The sequence below is a fragment of the Botryllus schlosseri genome, chromosome 8 (genome assembly GCF_051294905.1).
Source record: "Botryllus schlosseri isolate E-star chromosome 8, Bs_hap1, whole genome shotgun sequence".
NCBI classification, from domain to species: Eukaryota; Metazoa; Chordata; class Ascidiacea; order Stolidobranchia; family Styelidae; genus Botryllus; species Botryllus schlosseri.
This window is the reverse complement of record NC_137243.1, coordinates 17170868-17188347: the sequence shown is the minus strand read 5'-3', so window position 1 is coordinate 17188347 and position 17480 is coordinate 17170868. Positions and strand designations below refer to the sequence as shown.

The window sequence follows — 17480 nt, the reverse complement described above, 5'->3', positions numbered from 1 at the left end:
AAAATAGCCTTGATGTTGAGCGAAGCTTGCTGTTTTTCTGAAATTCGCCTTCCCTTGAACGGATGTTTAGTGTTTTTGTCATAAAACCCACTTAAATTAAAATCCCTAATCTCGGCGACATCCCTGGCAAAACTAGAAGGACTAAAAGGAATTTAATTGCTACTCATACTTTGCCACATTGCCTTTATTTTGAATCTGGATTGCGCTTGCCAGGTACGTAGGCAGCGTAATAGTGGCATATTAAGGAACAGGCTTCAAAGTATAAGCGAATTTCCTGCTCACTTGATACAGCCTATGGTTTCAGTCATTCAAAAAGCATGTTTTATGTTTTGAATTCCACACAATCTTTCGCGGGCCGCACAGAATAGCTTCGCGGGCCGCATTCGACCCGAGGGCCGCACTTTTCCCAGGTCTGCTCTATAAGGATCTATATACAGGCTTGTTGTTCCTGGTTCACCACAACATCGATATTTGTATAGTTGTGTCATTTTTTTTATATATTCGAAATCTTTAATGTGGTATTTGAACACTGATGTTAATTTTGAACATATTTATACCCGAAATTTCACGATTTTGATATTTATTGCTAGAAAATATATCAAAAGGAGGGGTGAGGTAGAGACGAGTCACGCCTCACCTGTAATAGCGACCGGAGCTCATATTTTATAATGACTGGTATTATTTATAGAATGCTATTGTCGCACTGGTTCTAAAAATCCAAATTATAGTGTCAGGGCACCAGAATCCACACAAAATTGACAATAAATGTGATATTCGGCTTTGTTTGACAACGCAATGAAACAAATGCAAGGTGAGGCACAAATGATTATGCTTCGCCGATTGTCGGCTGAACAATCCGACGACCGCAGTGCAGTGAAACAATGCGCTATAGCAGAGGCGGGCAACAAGGCCCGCGGGCCGGATCCAGCCCGGGAAGTGATTTTAAGCGACCCGCAAAGAGCTTCCGGCCTTACATGATAATGTGGTGCCGGCTGGAGAAAGATGGTCATGAAACTACTTGTTCTGTTCGAGTTTACATCCATTTTCGAGCATGAAAATTAGCAGACAAAGTTGCGTTCCAATCTAACTGATGCTCACGTGCAGTCTCTACTAAGGGTAGGCTGTCTACGTCCGACATGCAACCAGACTTCAAAGAACTTGTCGACAACAACCATATGATCGACCACAGAACTCATTTACTTCAACAGCTATTGAAGTATATTACGTTAATAAATTCATTAAATGCTGTTTTGACCTCTATGCTTTCAACTTAAGTTCACATTATATACGATTTATTTCTTGTATAGGTGTATAAATACACGATTACTGTACGGATTTAGGAATTCGGCCAGCCAAGTACTTCATTTTCATATATTCGGCCCGCCGACTGGAGAAGTTGCCCGCCCCTGCGCTATAGGGTATTATCGACTTCGCGAACAGACGGTGTGGTGTGAATTGTGTAGTTTTGATGACCAATGTAGTGTTGAACATAACACTTTCTTTTACTGTTGTAGCCTCACGTCATTGACCAACCCAATTCCCGCAGTAACGACGATATACAATAATACAAATAACTCTCATTTTTGCAACCTTGACCTTTGATTCCAGGTATTCACCACTGGTACAGTGAGTTAGGTGTTAGACGGGAAGGAGTAGTAAGTCAGTTGACGTTCAAGGTTCTCTAACACGAAAATGATAATTTTGAATTTCTCTGAAAGTTTGCGTGTTTTTGCATTAAGATTATTATTAATTTCCCCGATCGAGGCGCCCATTTTTTGAAATAATAAGATTCGGACGAGTGAAATGTCACTTTCTGCAAAAATAATCTCGGTAAACCCAGTCAATGCGTATACATACAGTTACGTACATTTTCAACATTACGTACTGGTCGTGGACATTTCGAGGATGTGATCACGGTGTCACCAAGTTTATGTCGAACGTTGACGTATATAAGTTCAAAGTTCGCATTACCTCCGGTTACATATTCTTGCGCTTAAACACGTGTACATTTTAACACGTCATCTGACTGTTTGATATCAGATAATATCTCCCATTATTACTCCGTTTGGATTCAGTTTTTTATTCGAACTAAAATCAGTTGGTTTGGTGTGTAATCTAACCCGCGTATTAAAGTGCTGCACGCAGACAATATAGGTAGGCAAAGAATACTATTCTCGATTATGCGTGCGTCTTCAGAGTATGCTGCACATCCGCCATCTAGCAAAGTGACGCTTATCGAATTTATGGTATGAAGTTTTCAAGCATACAGAACTTTGGTTGGATTCTTTACTACGAAGCGTCTCTTGATGTACGACAGTAGTCATGTAATTACGGGATGTTGTCCTCCGTTTTATTATAATTGCACTCCATTATTGAAATTACAATTATTTCTCAATTATCTTTAACCTCTTCCACTTGATTTACCCGCTATGTTTTTTAATGTGATATGCTACCTCCTGTATATGTTACGCTAGATTTGAGACATGGCCACTGGCCAGTTGTCCATTGTCCATGCCTGTTCCAACATGCTTTTATTATATCACTCGTAGGATTAGCATGGCATTCGATAAATATACTCTAACGAGTTTCCCTGTTTTCCCTTATAATTTGACTGAACGGCTATCATCATTTTTCACTGAAACAATATTAATATTTGTAACATACCTGTAGCACATGCCACTTCCGGCCCGTTGCAATTGTCAAATCCGCAACAACATCGACACACGGAGTGAGTGGTTGACGTGTCGCATTGATATGGATAGTACCCAGTCGTATTCTAGACAAGAGTATAATCTATGATCCTAACGATAGCCTACACCATATTGCCTTATATACCGGTGGGTATAGTAATAGTTGAATGATTTCTAAGTTGTCCCACAGATTCCTTGGCTGTGTTGCGAAGACTTATTTTCAACATTGCAACAAGAAATAATTTGATAATGGATCTGTACCGTTAAGCTAATGCAGCACTCCGAATTAAGGATTCAAGAATTATCCGAATCATGGATTTTTAGTGCTTGGGCCGATTCTTGCTCTATTCCTACATGCTACGATTATAGATCGAATTTGACAATTATGATTCGAGTTGTTGACCTAAATGACTGGGGCTTTACGATTAATACTAGTTCTGCTCCTTAGTTTACCGCTTACGATTAATACTAGTTCTGCTCCTTAGTTTACCGCCTCAGGGCGTTATCAGTCATTTCAACGTCGGATTAATATCCATGCATTTATGCAACACGTATAGCAAGCATTGCGCAATGTGTTGGCCAGCCCATGCTTGCCGCAATATAGAAGATGAGATACCTGCATTTTGTTGTTGTCGCAAGCGTTTGTTTGTTTACATCTTTTTGTGATTTCATAGTATTTTCCACCCGCAATACCTCTGATTTCATTTTGACAGTATCGCTGTATAAAGGAATTGTACCGGTTATCCAATAAGCGACTTTGGTCTTCACACGAGTGTGTGTAAGATCCAAACTACCTGGTTAGGTAAGCAGTACTCTAGTTTTCCTTCTGTCAGGCATAGCCAGTTGCTGCGCGCATTTTCGCAATGCCAGCATTTCCTAGCGAATGCTACGGAGTGAAAAAAGTAAGTGGTTCTGCGGCATACCATCTATATTCTCTCGCGTGGCATACTTACCGATTGACGACGTAACAAGCAGCACTACTATGGCACCGTTAATACCAGCTCTGCCCATGCTATAATAACGAGAAACGGCCTGATTTAACCGATATGCTGATAGGCGTTTCTGTGAAGAATAAAATACCATACCATTGTTTGAGCGAATTAAGCAGCATATCCCAAAATTGATTCGGTCAAAAACATGCGCAAATGATCCCACGGAGCTCACACGTCAGTGCAAATTGGCTGCAAAAACAGACTGCTATGATGATTACCAAGCATATGCTTCGTCAATCGGTCAGCATCTGAGCGAAAACCTTGCCTGTGCACAGCACTATGATGACAATATGTTCACTGTCATTGCGCGTGGTAGATCTGTGTTTCATTTAAAAGTGTTGGAGTCTACTATTATTCAGTTGAGCAAACCTATTTTATGCAGACAGAAAGATTTCCTCTATAACCTACAAATTTCTCATTAGTGCGTGTTGTTCCGTGCGTGTAATTGTTTATTTACAAATTGTGCTGCTACTATAGTACCGTATGTCCGTATACTTCGTAGTTTGTTATTGTTGCCATTGATACGATGCGAATTTCATGGTCTGTGATTTTCATTGTTGCGTCATACTTTGCCTTTTTGGTTTTGCTTTTAAATCTGTTTAAATCCCTTTAGTGTGCCGATAACTCTTGAAAAGAGGCACCCGAAAAGTCTTCGAGTTTAATAAATATACTGCTACAATGGATGTTGTATTGAAAGCTATAATACCATAAACGTATGCACTACGAGCCGTTGCCTGCCAGTTTCAGATTACAGATAGAATCAAGCTATGGCCGGTGACGGCAGTACGTCTACACGACAAACTGGTCTCATGTATCTTTACTTCGGCTTGGAGTCAGACTCGAACTCGCAAACCTTTGCCATTGCAGCTGCGGAAAAAAGCACAACACAATCTTGCCACTACGAATGGTGTCGTCGCTGACTTCTATCAGCAAAGCATCTGATCCGCGTAAGTCTAGAAATGCGCGGCGCCGTAAGTCGGTGGATAACGGAATCATAACAAAGTATATCCGACTAGTTTAAATGACCACTGTAGTCGGAAACATCATGAATAGACTCCAAACACCCATCAGCAAATCGTGCGGGATTTCTCACAAACAGTGTGCCCATTAGCCTGTCATTTTCCAAGCTATGTAATACATATTGTCGCTGACATGCAAACTGATATACTAGTCGTTTCAAATTCCCTGCCTTTATAATATGGACCGCTCCGATAGCTCTCGTAATATTGAGTGGTCTCGTGAATTGATGTGGCCTTGGGTCATTTCGTCAAGTTGTTGATTATTTAGTCTGGATAAGATTGTTGATCAACTAGAACGATGGCGTTAAAAATATTTCTGGCGGTGTGATTTCTGATATCATCTGTAGAAGGCTTCTTTGTTTCACACTCTCGGAGATACTGACGTTATTTGGTATTCGCGAATTGATGACAATACCCGTCCATAAAGCTAGATATCGGAGTAGGCTAAATATAACAATGGTGAATTGCAGAAATTCTAGCTATGCGCGAAAATGTTTTTCAGATGATTGCAACAATTTCGACAAACATATTCAATTCATGTGCAAAGTCGTCATATGCATGTGTTGGTACTTTTTCAAAGACTTATGTAGTTACGTGTGACTGATTTGTCATCATAACATTCGAACTACACTCTAATCACGGGAGTGCCTGTCGGCCTATACAAAATATCAATACAATGTTTTTAGTTGTCCACGCGACAATCGAGCAATCAATCATATAATCAATCGGAACGTGAGTTGTGGATTATGTAATTGAAACCTCCCGATGTATCCTTTTTCCACATCTGTCCCGCAGCCAAATGCACCAATCCATAATGAGATATATACCAGTGTTGTGGTGTCTTTTCGAGGAAAAAAGGCGCAAATTGTCGTACAGAACCCATTTACCCACTGGGATATGGACTCATAAAGAACGTCTGTATTTGGTTCATTCACCCTTGACGTACTCAAAATTTTATTGATTGCGTACGAGTGTTGGGATCAAGGCACTACCTTCGAGTCACAAGTCATCTCGAGTCATTGCACATTTTGACTCGAGTCAAGTCAAGTCAATCGATTTTTGAAAGTGACTCGAGTCAAGTCGAGTCAAGTCGAGTCGAGTCAAGTCGAGTCAAGTCGAGTCAAGTCGAGTCAAGTCACGAGTCTAGTCACAATGTCTTTTCGAACTACGAGGTATGATTATTGAGTCATTGCATTCGCCAGCGAGGACCGAATATAGAAGTACATGCAAAAGGCGTTGTATAGCTCACGCACGCGTAGAATTGCTAAACTACCTATTACCTAAGTAACTTTATACCTTCCGTCTATAATCTTCCGTGAAAATAGAGAATATAATACTAAACTTCAGATAGTTGAAACGAATTGATATGATGTACTATACCCAATTACGTATCGATGGGATACAATTTAGGCGTGAACCAAAGATTGACGAATAATAATCTAAAGTATATACGAATTCGGTATAAATCATACAAGAGGTTTGGTACCAATGACCAGTCTATAGAACAGTGATAAATCCTTTGCTATTATATTGTTTTCCTACTGGTACGACTACGACTACTACTACGACAATGCACGCTGTAAGCTCCAATCACTTCGTTTGTGGTCAATTTATATGTGATAAAACAATGGAGGTTCAGTAAAACGCAAAATCATTGAATGAATGAAGTTGGTCGCTCCCACAGATCACACCAGCGTATCGAGAACAATCCGAACATATGAAAGATACAGCGATTTTTATCGACACCGATTACTTGATGACTTGAAATTGAGTCGTTAGTTTTGCTCCGAGTCACGAGTCAATTCACAGTTTTGAAACGCCGAGTCAAGTCAAGTCAAGTCATATGAAAAATGTGACTCGAGTCAAGTAATGATTCGAGTCATCCCAAGACTGTTGCGTGCCAGAAAGATTTGGGTAAATTCACTTATAATCTCCAATCATAGTTCCGTTAGTGCCATCTATACAAGATACCAATGGGTGCGGGTTCGAGTCCGACCGAGGTCGACTTCCGAATTCCGATACCTGTGTTGGGGGTTTACCTAGGCTCCTCCTCGCCACCTCATCCGCGTCAGCGGTGTCTTACAAAAAGCCTAGAGGTGGGCCGTGCTATAAGTCGGCAGTTACGGGAAATAAGAAGAATATCGGCCTGGTGTAAATGACTATAGTAGTCGACAAACACCATGAATACCCCAAAAACAAACAATACCCGCCGCAAGGCATAGATGCCAGTGCAATTCCAACATTTCAATTCGAATTGGGAAGAAAGGGTTATGGTATTGCAAAATGATGATGCAGTAAATATAGCGGTCATGTGGTACAGTCAGCGCCGGGCAGCAGTGTATAGTCGTGATTCTAACCGATTGTACAGTATTCACATACCGAACAGTCGAAAACGTTTCATGGACGCAACATGCCTATCCGTGTCTCTAACTCAGGGGTGGGCAAACTTTTTAGCTCGCGGGCCGCATTTAAGATTTGAATCTATTCGCGGAACGCACTATATAATAATGGCATACTAAGCCAAAATTCAATATTGCTATTTGCGACCGACGAAATAGAAATAAATATGTATTTATATATTTAAAAACAAACAAACATTGATTTGATGATAACGTACACGCGTCACAAACATTGACGAGAATTTATAAGCTGGTCAAAATTAGGGACGAAAGACGGTTGTCCCTATTCTTTAAACTGGATGTAAATTTGAGTCTGTGAGCAGCGATCTGTTCATAGATTTGCTGATGGTTTAACTCCGGTACAGCACTAAATCTAAAATCATACTCGTGGTCCAAATTAAGTCATTTAAGTTTCATTTTGTGATGTTTATCAATTGAAACATTTCAAAATGCACGAGCCTCGAGGTCGGGCTATCGCGCCATCAATGAAATAAAAAAGACTATGTTAGGATCAATATTCCCTCTAATTTTTCACGAGTATGCGCTCACTCACCAACTCACTGTGCAGTCCCTTGGACAACAGTGCGTTAGTGGTTATCGCTTCGGCTTTTTTGTGCGCAGCTTAGATTTTCTGTGCGCAGAGACCGTGTCAGCACCGAGCAGTTTAGAGGTAACAGTGGCAAGAATATAATTCATCACTATCATGTTGAAATGTAATAAGACAAAGTTTAATCAAGTGCCCGCAGTAATTTGATTTTTAGTACGCATTTTATCAATATTTTTACGTTTCTTGAGTCTTTCGCGGGCCGCACAAAACGGTGTTCCCAGTAGCCAACATAACATGAGTATACGACGCACAGATGGGCCATGACGATTTTCCGCCGCCTTTGTCATTTCGACCCCTAGACCGCCAAATCGCCCACGTTGTAAACCACTGTTCTAGCTACAGATTCATTAACTTCAGTATTCATATACAATAAACAACGCACCGTATTTCATTGACATATTGAATCACATGTTGCAGCATGCATGTCCTTGTTAGTAGGCTATTGCAGCTACACTAAAAGAAGACTGATTTTAGTGTAGCGTTACTACCAACAAATAAATTCATGCTGGGTCGTCCTCAAAAGGCCATGAGCGTCCACGTAGTTCGTGTTTACAATATACAGTACAAACTTTTCGTCGGGGATAATGGAGTAGAGTAAATTTGGTACCTGGCTGGTTAGTCTGGGGCCGTTGTCTAAAAAGTTTGAGAATGATTAGAGGAGATCCATACAAAAGTTATATAAATTTATATTGCAAGTAATATTCGCTGCATCGGTACTTTTTGTAGTGTATTCAACAGTTGCTTTAATGTATTCTACTTGATTGTTTGCCGTAAAGTGAATATTCGAATCTTAACTCTGTATTATGAGTGGAGCAACAATTTATTAATACCATACGATATAATGCATATACTGCCACAAGACATGGCTGCTCAAACATTTATTCACAATTAGTTTACAATGAGCGACGGCGGGGCTTACGAGGTCTAAAACCAAAAAAGCTTAGCAGGTACTGAGCTTCATATCGTGAACTACTAAGAACTATATACTTTCGTAAAACGTATCATGTTCCCTTTTCAAGGTTACTGATCGATTTTACGTTGGAATCGTTCTCGACGATTGAAAGCCTATTGATGAGTCACCGAACGGTTAATGGTGAATCTCAAGCAGCCGTAGCCTCCACAAACAAGAGATGGGATGTCGCGATGTCGATAACAATTCCAACTAACAACTTGTGCGGCCTATAGTTCCAAGGACAGCCTGCAGCAGTGCTAAGTGCAAGAAGAACGGGAAACTTTGTATGTAATTGTTGGTGATCTGACATCGTGGGTTTCCGACTTAAAAGCCGGAAAAAGAGTCGAAATAAACGTAGGCGAGCTCAGATACAAAGTTGCTGCGCAGTTGAACTGACAAACCCATGAATGTGAAATACAGCTTTCAAGAGTACGTTCATAATAATCGTTTATCAACTAGAAGAGATTTACCCGCATCCCTTATTTAGAGCTACCGGCACGAAATACGTGAAATGGGAAATATAATTTACAATCACGTATACAGTAAGGGAAATGAACGCGTAATACTACTTCTTCAAAAGGTCGTACTCGTCACAATTTTAACCAAGCCAAATAGGTGTGCAAACCTGATTTGGACCATACGCGCTATGAAGAAAATCAGTGGCATACACTATTTTCATTTACTGTATGTCTGATAAAAGAGTCCCTGCCTTGTATTCGCTAGCAATTATATTTAGGCCAACACCGCTCTGTATTACGGGATTTACGCGTCACAATGATATGGCACGAGTATAATCTAATAACAAGTATCACCATAAGTTGATTTACAAATACACACGATAGCAAACGAATTGGAATCAAAACGAGGGAGCGAAGACATCATCCCAATTAGCTCAAGTCTATCTGCTTTTGGGAAGTGGCGTCATGATTTCGCGTTGCGTATCTTCGGCACTTGCGCAGTCAACATTTAGGTGAAGGTGGTGATTATCAAAGTTTTTTTCTTGTTAGTTTATACGGACCTGTGTATCTTTGGAATTTTGTTAAGTGTAAAGTTGATTTTTTCTTGAATGATGTCGATCTACGAACCGTGGGAAATAGCCTGCTATATGACTGTAATGGAATATTATGAACCTTCCCTTCACCCATTTATTAGACCGTTAAATCATAGTAAACACAACCAAATTGCGCTTACTGCGTTTGAGCTACCGCATTCCCACCATTTGACCAACGGCAATTTACGAAAATATTCAGACTGATTTGTCGAGCGCGATATTTGATATAACTGGTATCAATCGAAAGCTTCCGCAGTACTGATTACGAAAATACAAATGTTATTCTGCTCATGGCCCTAGACCTCTCCAATCAACCCGACTGTGTAGATACAAGTATACCTCCTTGATGCCGGTGTAATCAGACCAGGCAGTTTACCTCCAAGGTCGTATCGATCATTGCTGATACCGAATATTGTGCATGCGTATTTTTGTACCACCATTGTTGCTGCTTGTTATGCATTTCGGTTGGATGGAAAGTAAGGATTCTCTCTCTCTCTCTCTCATCCCCGAATTTTGCATTGTGAAGAAGTTTACCATTGCGGCACAATAATTCCATTTGGAACAACGATGCCGCGGTTGCATACTAATACCGAGAATATTGCCTAGATATTATTACCGATATAGACACGACCGAGAATGTACAATGTAAATGACCGAGAATTGCGCAATAGCTGGTGACAATATTAATTCACTCCGGTTGGTGCGTGACAAAGTTATTGTAAAAGTTATGATTCGTGGTGCGTCGTCATTTCAATAAGTACAAACGGGTTGCAGCGACAAAATTTATGGAGTCACTGTAAATAGTATCATATGAAGTTTATTTGAATTATTCCACGTCAAAACAAAGAGTTGAATATCGTAATCTTCATCCGCACCCACCCGCAACAATCTTGTCATCCACACAAGCGCCTACCATCCCACAGGATGATCTGTCGAAACCGCAAATTATTATTACACACGGCGTCTTTGGTAACTCTGGAGCAGTGATTCCTAAAGTGATCGCCAGCCAGTTCGGGTACGTTGGCGAGCGTGAAGCAGGCACTGGTCACAAAATAGGCGATTGAGAAGCGCAGGCTATAAAATTGCAGGGTAGGAATGCTGCGAGCGTATGCGGGAGGTATGGGTTTACAGCGAAAAACACCGTACCATTAAAAGAATTGATTAACAAAGCATTCGCAATGTAATAAACCGCAGAATCGATGAAGTCAAGACAGTCTGCGGTCGATCCAGAGCATCGACCCCGGCTTTACGCATGACGTTGCTGTTGCGAGAAACGAGATCACATACTTCACAGACATATTCTCCAAATTTAATTAGTCCAATTTATCCATTCCGGAAAATTAGGTAAATTTGATCAAGGTGAAAACGGCAATGTCTGACTTCAGTAGAAAGCTCCTGAGGTATCAGCGAAATTTAGCTAGAAGTTCGTTTTTTTTTTTCAATTTCGCAAGGTTGCATGAGCTTGACAGCTGTCACGCTAGCATACCTGATGTTATTGTAAAATTTGTAATAACAAAATTTTAGCTTACACCAAACTTTAATATATCCTACCAATCTACAGAAACAAATGAAAGTAAAATATCCTCAGGTTGTGAATCGGGATGACATTTCCCTCGTCGGGTGTCTCAAATCGGATTTGGTAGAGCGTGTTTTCACGTTTCAGTGCCGCAAGAAAGCTTATGGCTAATAACAGAAATCAACTTGACATTATGTGAACGCGGCGAATTGTGATTCTTATCCAAATTGAAACCCAATGAGTATGATGAGAATTCATGACGCTGTCCAACTGGGCGATAGCTTCAAGGCCAGGGAACTATACTGCACTAGAGCGTCCCAATGACCACTCTACACATAGAGAACCTTCCTTTATATCATAACAAAGAACGTGTTTTACTGAGGGGCGGTAAAACGTAAATATGCCTACATGGTATTTTTATGTTTTACGAAAAGAAATTCGAATGGCTTCCGAGCTTAGGGGTTTGGGGAGTGGCTGTTACTACCCTGAATGTAGTTCTTCAGTATATCTGGTAAACTGTCGCTCAGATACTGCAGCTGTACAATATGACCTCATACGTAAAGCTGACGAGATGAAGCGATATGTAATAATAAGCATCCACTTGCGAGATTGAACCGTACTGAAAGCTCAGGAATGGCGCAAATTAGCTGTAGTTGTCATGTTGTTGTTTATGGTATTGATGGTGTTTGTCGACTACTATGGTCATTTACACCAGGCGAATCTTCCTCATTCATAGCTGTTATGTCATTAATACAAAAACTACAACCCCGTTATAATACAAGAGTTGGGGTTCCTATACGCTGCGATTGAGTGTAATTATTATGGTGTTAGAATCATTGCTCCGCACCTGCTGTCTGCCAACATTGCTGTTTCGTGGTCCGTCAAATACATTCCGGGCTTTTTCCGTTGGCAATTATTATCAGAATTTTGCATCCTACGTTTTAACTGGCGTACAGGATACTGAGACGATAATAGTGTTCAGTCACGCGACCATAAACTTATATTTATTAATTTAATAGCGGCTCGATCTATGGGGCAAACTGACAGGCATCTATATCCTCGGTTCTGCTGCGGCAGAAATTCTGCGTCGCCAGCACCATGTCATTTTCCGCGGAGGCGTAAAAGAATTCCGGAACGCCACCCTCCTCATCCCCGGTATTCTCCAGCACGAAACCGCCTCCGGATGCCAATTCTTGGAAGATGCGCATATTCGCCGCAGTCGAGCTTGCCGCTAGCGGTTCAGTGATAGGCAAAATTCTTAGCTGAAAATAACGGTTCATCTGATTCCAGTGCTTAATGAACGAGGAAGGGCTGGGTGGCAAGTTGTGCCGAGGTACGCTGCAAAACCACCCCACTAATGTACTGTTGGTGCTCATTTCCTTCTCACGGCTTACAGAGAGTGTTGAAAAAGTGCATAGACAGTGGTCGGGAACCTTTTTCGTCTGAAGAGCCATGTTAGCCCTATATTTTCCGTTTTAACTCCTAACGAGCCATATATGTCAATCAAGTGTTACGTCACTATTGAAACTTCGTGACGTCATGGTAGTATAATTCGAACTCACTACACGGGATTCGTCGTGGGATCCATATTTTCTCTGTAAAAACTCGTAGGCTACTAATCATCCTGTGATAGCGCAATTCATCGTAAATAGCTCAGAAATTATATTAACTGATTTTAATCTAATGTAACTATAGCACTGATTCCGAAAATCTAAATATTATTCGACTTCTCAATTCGGCGGTAACATGAACGTTGCATTACACGCCTACACTTTAACGGCACTACTAGAAAGCTATTTATCAATTTGGACGTGGATAGCGAAGCGTTGTTTGTAATTTGGATTTGTAATTGGAATGTCATGTAATTGGAATTTTGTAAAGGGGCCCGAGCCCTATTGACCCTGGATACACCACTGCCTTAACCTTTCAAACGCATGTTTATACAGCCACGAGAATAAATTTTCTGGCCGTTAAGAAAATTTACTAACAAGTTGCTGCAATATCGAAAAAATTAAGAACAAAATTAAAAATATGTCAAAGAGCCATATCTTATACCCAAAAGAGCCATATATGGCTCGCGAGCCATAGGTTCCCGACCACTGGCATAGAGCAATAGTGAGCCACGCTATAAGTCGGTATATTGGATAAGGGATCACGTATGGGCCTGGTGAAACTAACTACGGACCGTGTTTAACACTAAGGAATGTGAAACAGCAATACAGATAACAAGCATAGTGCGAGAAGTTTATATTAGGATCACCATACGCCCTCTTTTAAGAGGATTTGTCCTCTTTCTTGACTTTTTTAAAGTGTCCTCGGAGGACGCCCAAATGTCCTTGTTTTGAAAATTTTGGGTAAATATAGGTGAAAATTCGACTGAGATATAGGAAGTCAGTACTGAAGTAATAACGTTGCGGCGGTTTTTTCGGGAGTTGAGCCGGAAAGTTGACCTTTTTTTCAGTCAACCTACCACAAAGTTTTTTCCGGATTTCACTCCAGTATTGTAAATGTGAAAATTTTGGAAAAGTGTGGTAACCCTAGTTGATATATACATATATAATGCGCGGATAATAGGTATGACTGAACATGATTTAATAATTAAAAGTTGTGCGTATGAGTATACCGAAATAAAACTATGGATTGCGACCACTGCGGACTGCAGTCCGTCATCAGTAAGAGTGTGTCACGTTGGATCGAACTCGATTAATTCGAATAGCTTTTATTTGATTGTATCTTTATTGGACTATATCCAATTTCATTCACGAATAAATTGCTACTAAGAGCCTACATAACAAAAGGTTAGTATGTTACCGAATTAAAAGGCGACTCAGGATCTAGATTCGATATCTTAGCCGTCGGCATGGATACTTGGATGATTTGGGCTAGAAAGTTATTATTCAATAATTTCTACCGGAGAGCCAATAATGTCCTTAACAATTCCCATGGTCTAATCCAGTGGTCGGGAACCTATAGATCGCGAGCCTAATATGGCTCTTTTGGGTATAAGATATGGCTCTTTGACATATTTTCAATTTTGTACTCAATTTTATCGATATTGCAGTAACTTGGTAGTAAATTTCATAACGAACAGAATAAATATTCTCGCGGCAGCATACACATGTATTTGAGAGGTCAAGACTGTGGCATATCCAGGGCTAAAGGGCTCGGCTAGCAATAGCTATCTACGTTCTTGATTGTGAAGTAGCTTTCTAGTACTGCCGTTAATATTGTAGGCGTACAGTGCAACATCTATGTTGCCGCCGAATGAGGATTGAGACGTCGATCAATATTGGGATTTTTGGAATCAGTGTTACAATTATATTAGATTAATACCAGGTATTATAAATTCTGAGCTATTTACGTTGAATTGCGTTATCACAGAATAATTAGTATCCTTCGAGTTTTTACAGAGAAAATATGGCGCCCACGACGAATCCCATGTAGTGAGTTCAAAGTACTACAATGACGGTACGAATTTGCAATTATGACGTAACAATTGATTGACATGTATGGCTATTTGGGAGTTGAAATCGAAAATATATGGCCACGTTACCGACCAGTGGTCTAATTGCAATTGTGCTCCGAAAATGAACTATGGTACTCCCGACTCTCCATAATAAATCAATGTGATATTAATTATACTATTATAATTAACGGATGAAAAGGGTACCACGATGCGCTTATCACCTTATTGGACTGGTGCAGCACGGACGAAAATTACCGTCACAAATCAGTTGGCGATAAATGGGTTAAATTATCGCATTAGTGACAATGAAGTAGGCTACTAACTCAGCGAGATGTAGAGTCGGATCAATCAGGAATCTGAAATCACAATACGGCTTGATTTTCGAAAATAAAAGCAACCCTCGAACATGTCTTAGGTGTGGTTAAAATATGAGCCCAGAAAAATGGACTCCGCATTCCTACTCACCATGACTCAGTATACCGTGACAGTGAATAGGCTTGATCGGACTGAGACTATATATCAACCAACACTTCAAATGGTTGATTTGTGGTAAGTTGAGAGACGCGCCTGACCCCTGACATGGTTTACTACCCAAAACCAACCACTTGGTGCAACATGAATATAAATCTTACGTGTATTCTTTTCTCTAGAAGTGACCTTGTGGATTCACGTGCTACCGCCAAATCACTGGGTGCCCTCGTCGTTAGTAGGAATATCACAGGTACACGGTAATCGTGGAATCCGAATATAGTATCCAATGTGTATTGCAATGCTTTTCCAGAGTTGGATTCTGTAAATCATCAACCAAATGATTATATCTATTCCCTCGCAGGCAACAGATGTAAGGGACAGTTTGTCACATTTTCATATATACTACCGCTATATGGGCGTTAAAGTCGTTGATTGGGCTATAATAACTGTTTTAAAATCGTCTACATTGGTTTTTAGGTGGTGAGGTTTAGGCAATTCTATGTCAAACATATATTTTTGCGCCATAATTTAAAGCTGAATATGAATCAGGTTTGTATTCGCAAAACATATCGGTTGTGTACCAACTGCTATGTCATCGCGAATGTGATGTCGACATGCGTACATCGGCATATATTCGTTGGTATATGCAGCATTTTCACAAAAATTGAGTTGTTTAACTTATTTACTATTATGGATGCAGCGAACCCGTATAATGGTTCAGGTTCGTGTGAACGCAAACGTGAACCTCATGACGTCACGTGACGTCATATTGCTAATTCCAACCCTATATTTCAGTGAAGTGATAGATTAATGTACAAACGACGACTCAGGCCACGTTATGACACAATTCTGAAGTACATGCTGACTTTTTAAACGTCACCAAATGTATCAACTTGAGCAATCAAATGCTATAATGATCGCATAAAATCAATATCTTTTGTCGCTTTGCCGACAATTTCGACGAGTATTTGCAAGGGAACATAAGCTGACGCCTTAACGGTCTAGGCCAGACTGGACAATGTATTCGGCAGATATTGAGCAAAGTGTAGAGTGGGTTTCTATGCTTGCTACCGATATTAACCTATAAACAAGTAATACAGTGTAGCCAACACCACAATCGCACGGATTTGGTTTTATGATACAATAAACATATTAATCCCGTGGATCCCGTAAGCCTGCTAGATTTTTTTAAATTAGACAACGATGTTTTTTTTAAATATCAATTTCACTGATTGGTTGAATAAGCAGCACTCACTTACTACCTTCCTACATGTATTGTATTTCGTTTATGATGTTCTGTGATTGCGGGTCAAGCTCACAGCAGAGCGACACTAAATATTCACAAACCGAAAGCTGAATATTTCGGGCAAACTTTTGCAATCAAGCATGTAAGATTTTAGAAATTGGCAAAGTGCATGCTCATTGCCTGTTGATTTTTTTATGCTGCCAGCGCCATGCATAGAGTGGCCCGAACTTGAAATGAAAAGAATTTCAACCAATAATGTTATAATGACGTGAAAAATTGCAATATATTAAAAAGGTTCACATTGAAGAACCTACCAAGGTTCGTTTGTGAACGTGAGCCTCTTAATACCTTCTGAGTGAGGTTCACACACAGAACGCGAACGTGAACCTCACGTTCACACCATCCCTATTTAGTATCATTCAGAGTCGCATTCAAGGCCACACGTATGATGCGGACCGCTTGAATGTGGCAGATGGGTATGCAATTAGTTGTAGTCATCATCAAAGGATGGGATGGGATTGGCAACGTGCAATCTGCATTCATCATCGTGACAAAACGGATGATTGGGCGTAGTCACTTCGTTACTGAGTTAGATAATATTAGGTATTTGTGCCAGATTACGCTATGCTGAGTGTGAATTGTAGTTTGGTATTTCATGGCGAATTCAAGCGTAAATCCGGCCTGACGAAGTGAGCGATTAAATGGAAAACTTCTAATCACCTATTTAACAAAAAAGTCAGTTTATCGAACAACATTGTCGAAGTCTTAATGTATTTGTCCTATTTTGCTGTTTGTAAACGTACCGCTTATCACCACGGTTTTTCGAAGATATCTGGAGTGCCATTTTCTACAATGTTTAACATTCCTCGTTCCAATAGCAGTTCATATTTCTAGCACAGCGGACCAGTGCCGGGTTCTTAAACATATCAGCCCGACATCATTGTGTTTCGTCACCAAATTAGCAACAATGGAGCAGTTACAGCAACATTATTACATCCGATATTTTTCCTTGGCTAATGTCAGTTTGGTTGATTTAATATTGAAGAGAAATTTAGGGTCTACTGGAGATAC

General features: G+C 40.3%; 2 protein-coding genes and 1 long non-coding RNA gene across 5 annotated transcripts in view; 1 reads left to right on the top strand and 2 right to left on the bottom strand.

The window, feature by feature from the left end:
- Positions 1 to 3773, bottom strand: part of LOC145445087 (P-selectin-like) — a 62678-nt gene extending 58905 nt beyond the window's left edge. For all 3 annotated transcript variants that reach the window (XR_013916883.1, XM_080323209.1, XM_080323210.1), the window contains exons 1-4: positions 3644 to 3773; positions 3485 to 3576; positions 3307 to 3408; positions 2665 to 2776 (exon numbers count right to left, since the gene is read on the bottom strand). Coding sequence is in view for 2 of the 3 variants with exons in the window: in XM_080323209.1 (XP_080179335.1) it covers positions 2665 to 2776; positions 3307 to 3408; positions 3485 to 3576; positions 3644 to 3773 (436 nt within the window). In the remaining variant the exon portion in view is untranslated. The remainder of the gene's footprint in view (positions 1 to 2664; positions 2777 to 3306; positions 3409 to 3484; positions 3577 to 3643) is intronic.
- Positions 3774 to 4494: 721 nt separating this feature from the next.
- LOC145445122 (uncharacterized) lies at positions 4495 to 12142 on the top strand. The gene is made up of 2 exons (XR_013916891.1): positions 4495 to 4629; positions 8727 to 12142. It is a non-coding gene; the product is annotated as an uncharacterized LOC145445122 (long non-coding RNA).
- Positions 12143 to 12198: 56 nt separating this feature from the next.
- The window catches only part of LOC145445089 (P-selectin-like), a 35347-nt gene continuing 30065 nt past the window's right edge, over positions 12199 to 17480 (bottom strand). Inside the window, exons 16-17 of the mRNA XM_080323215.1 lie at positions 15325 to 15482; positions 12199 to 12488 (exon numbers count right to left, since the gene is read on the bottom strand). Coding sequence (XP_080179341.1) covers positions 12255 to 12488; positions 15325 to 15482 — 392 coding nt within the window. The 3' untranslated portion in view covers positions 12199 to 12254. The remainder of the gene's footprint in view (positions 12489 to 15324; positions 15483 to 17480) is intronic.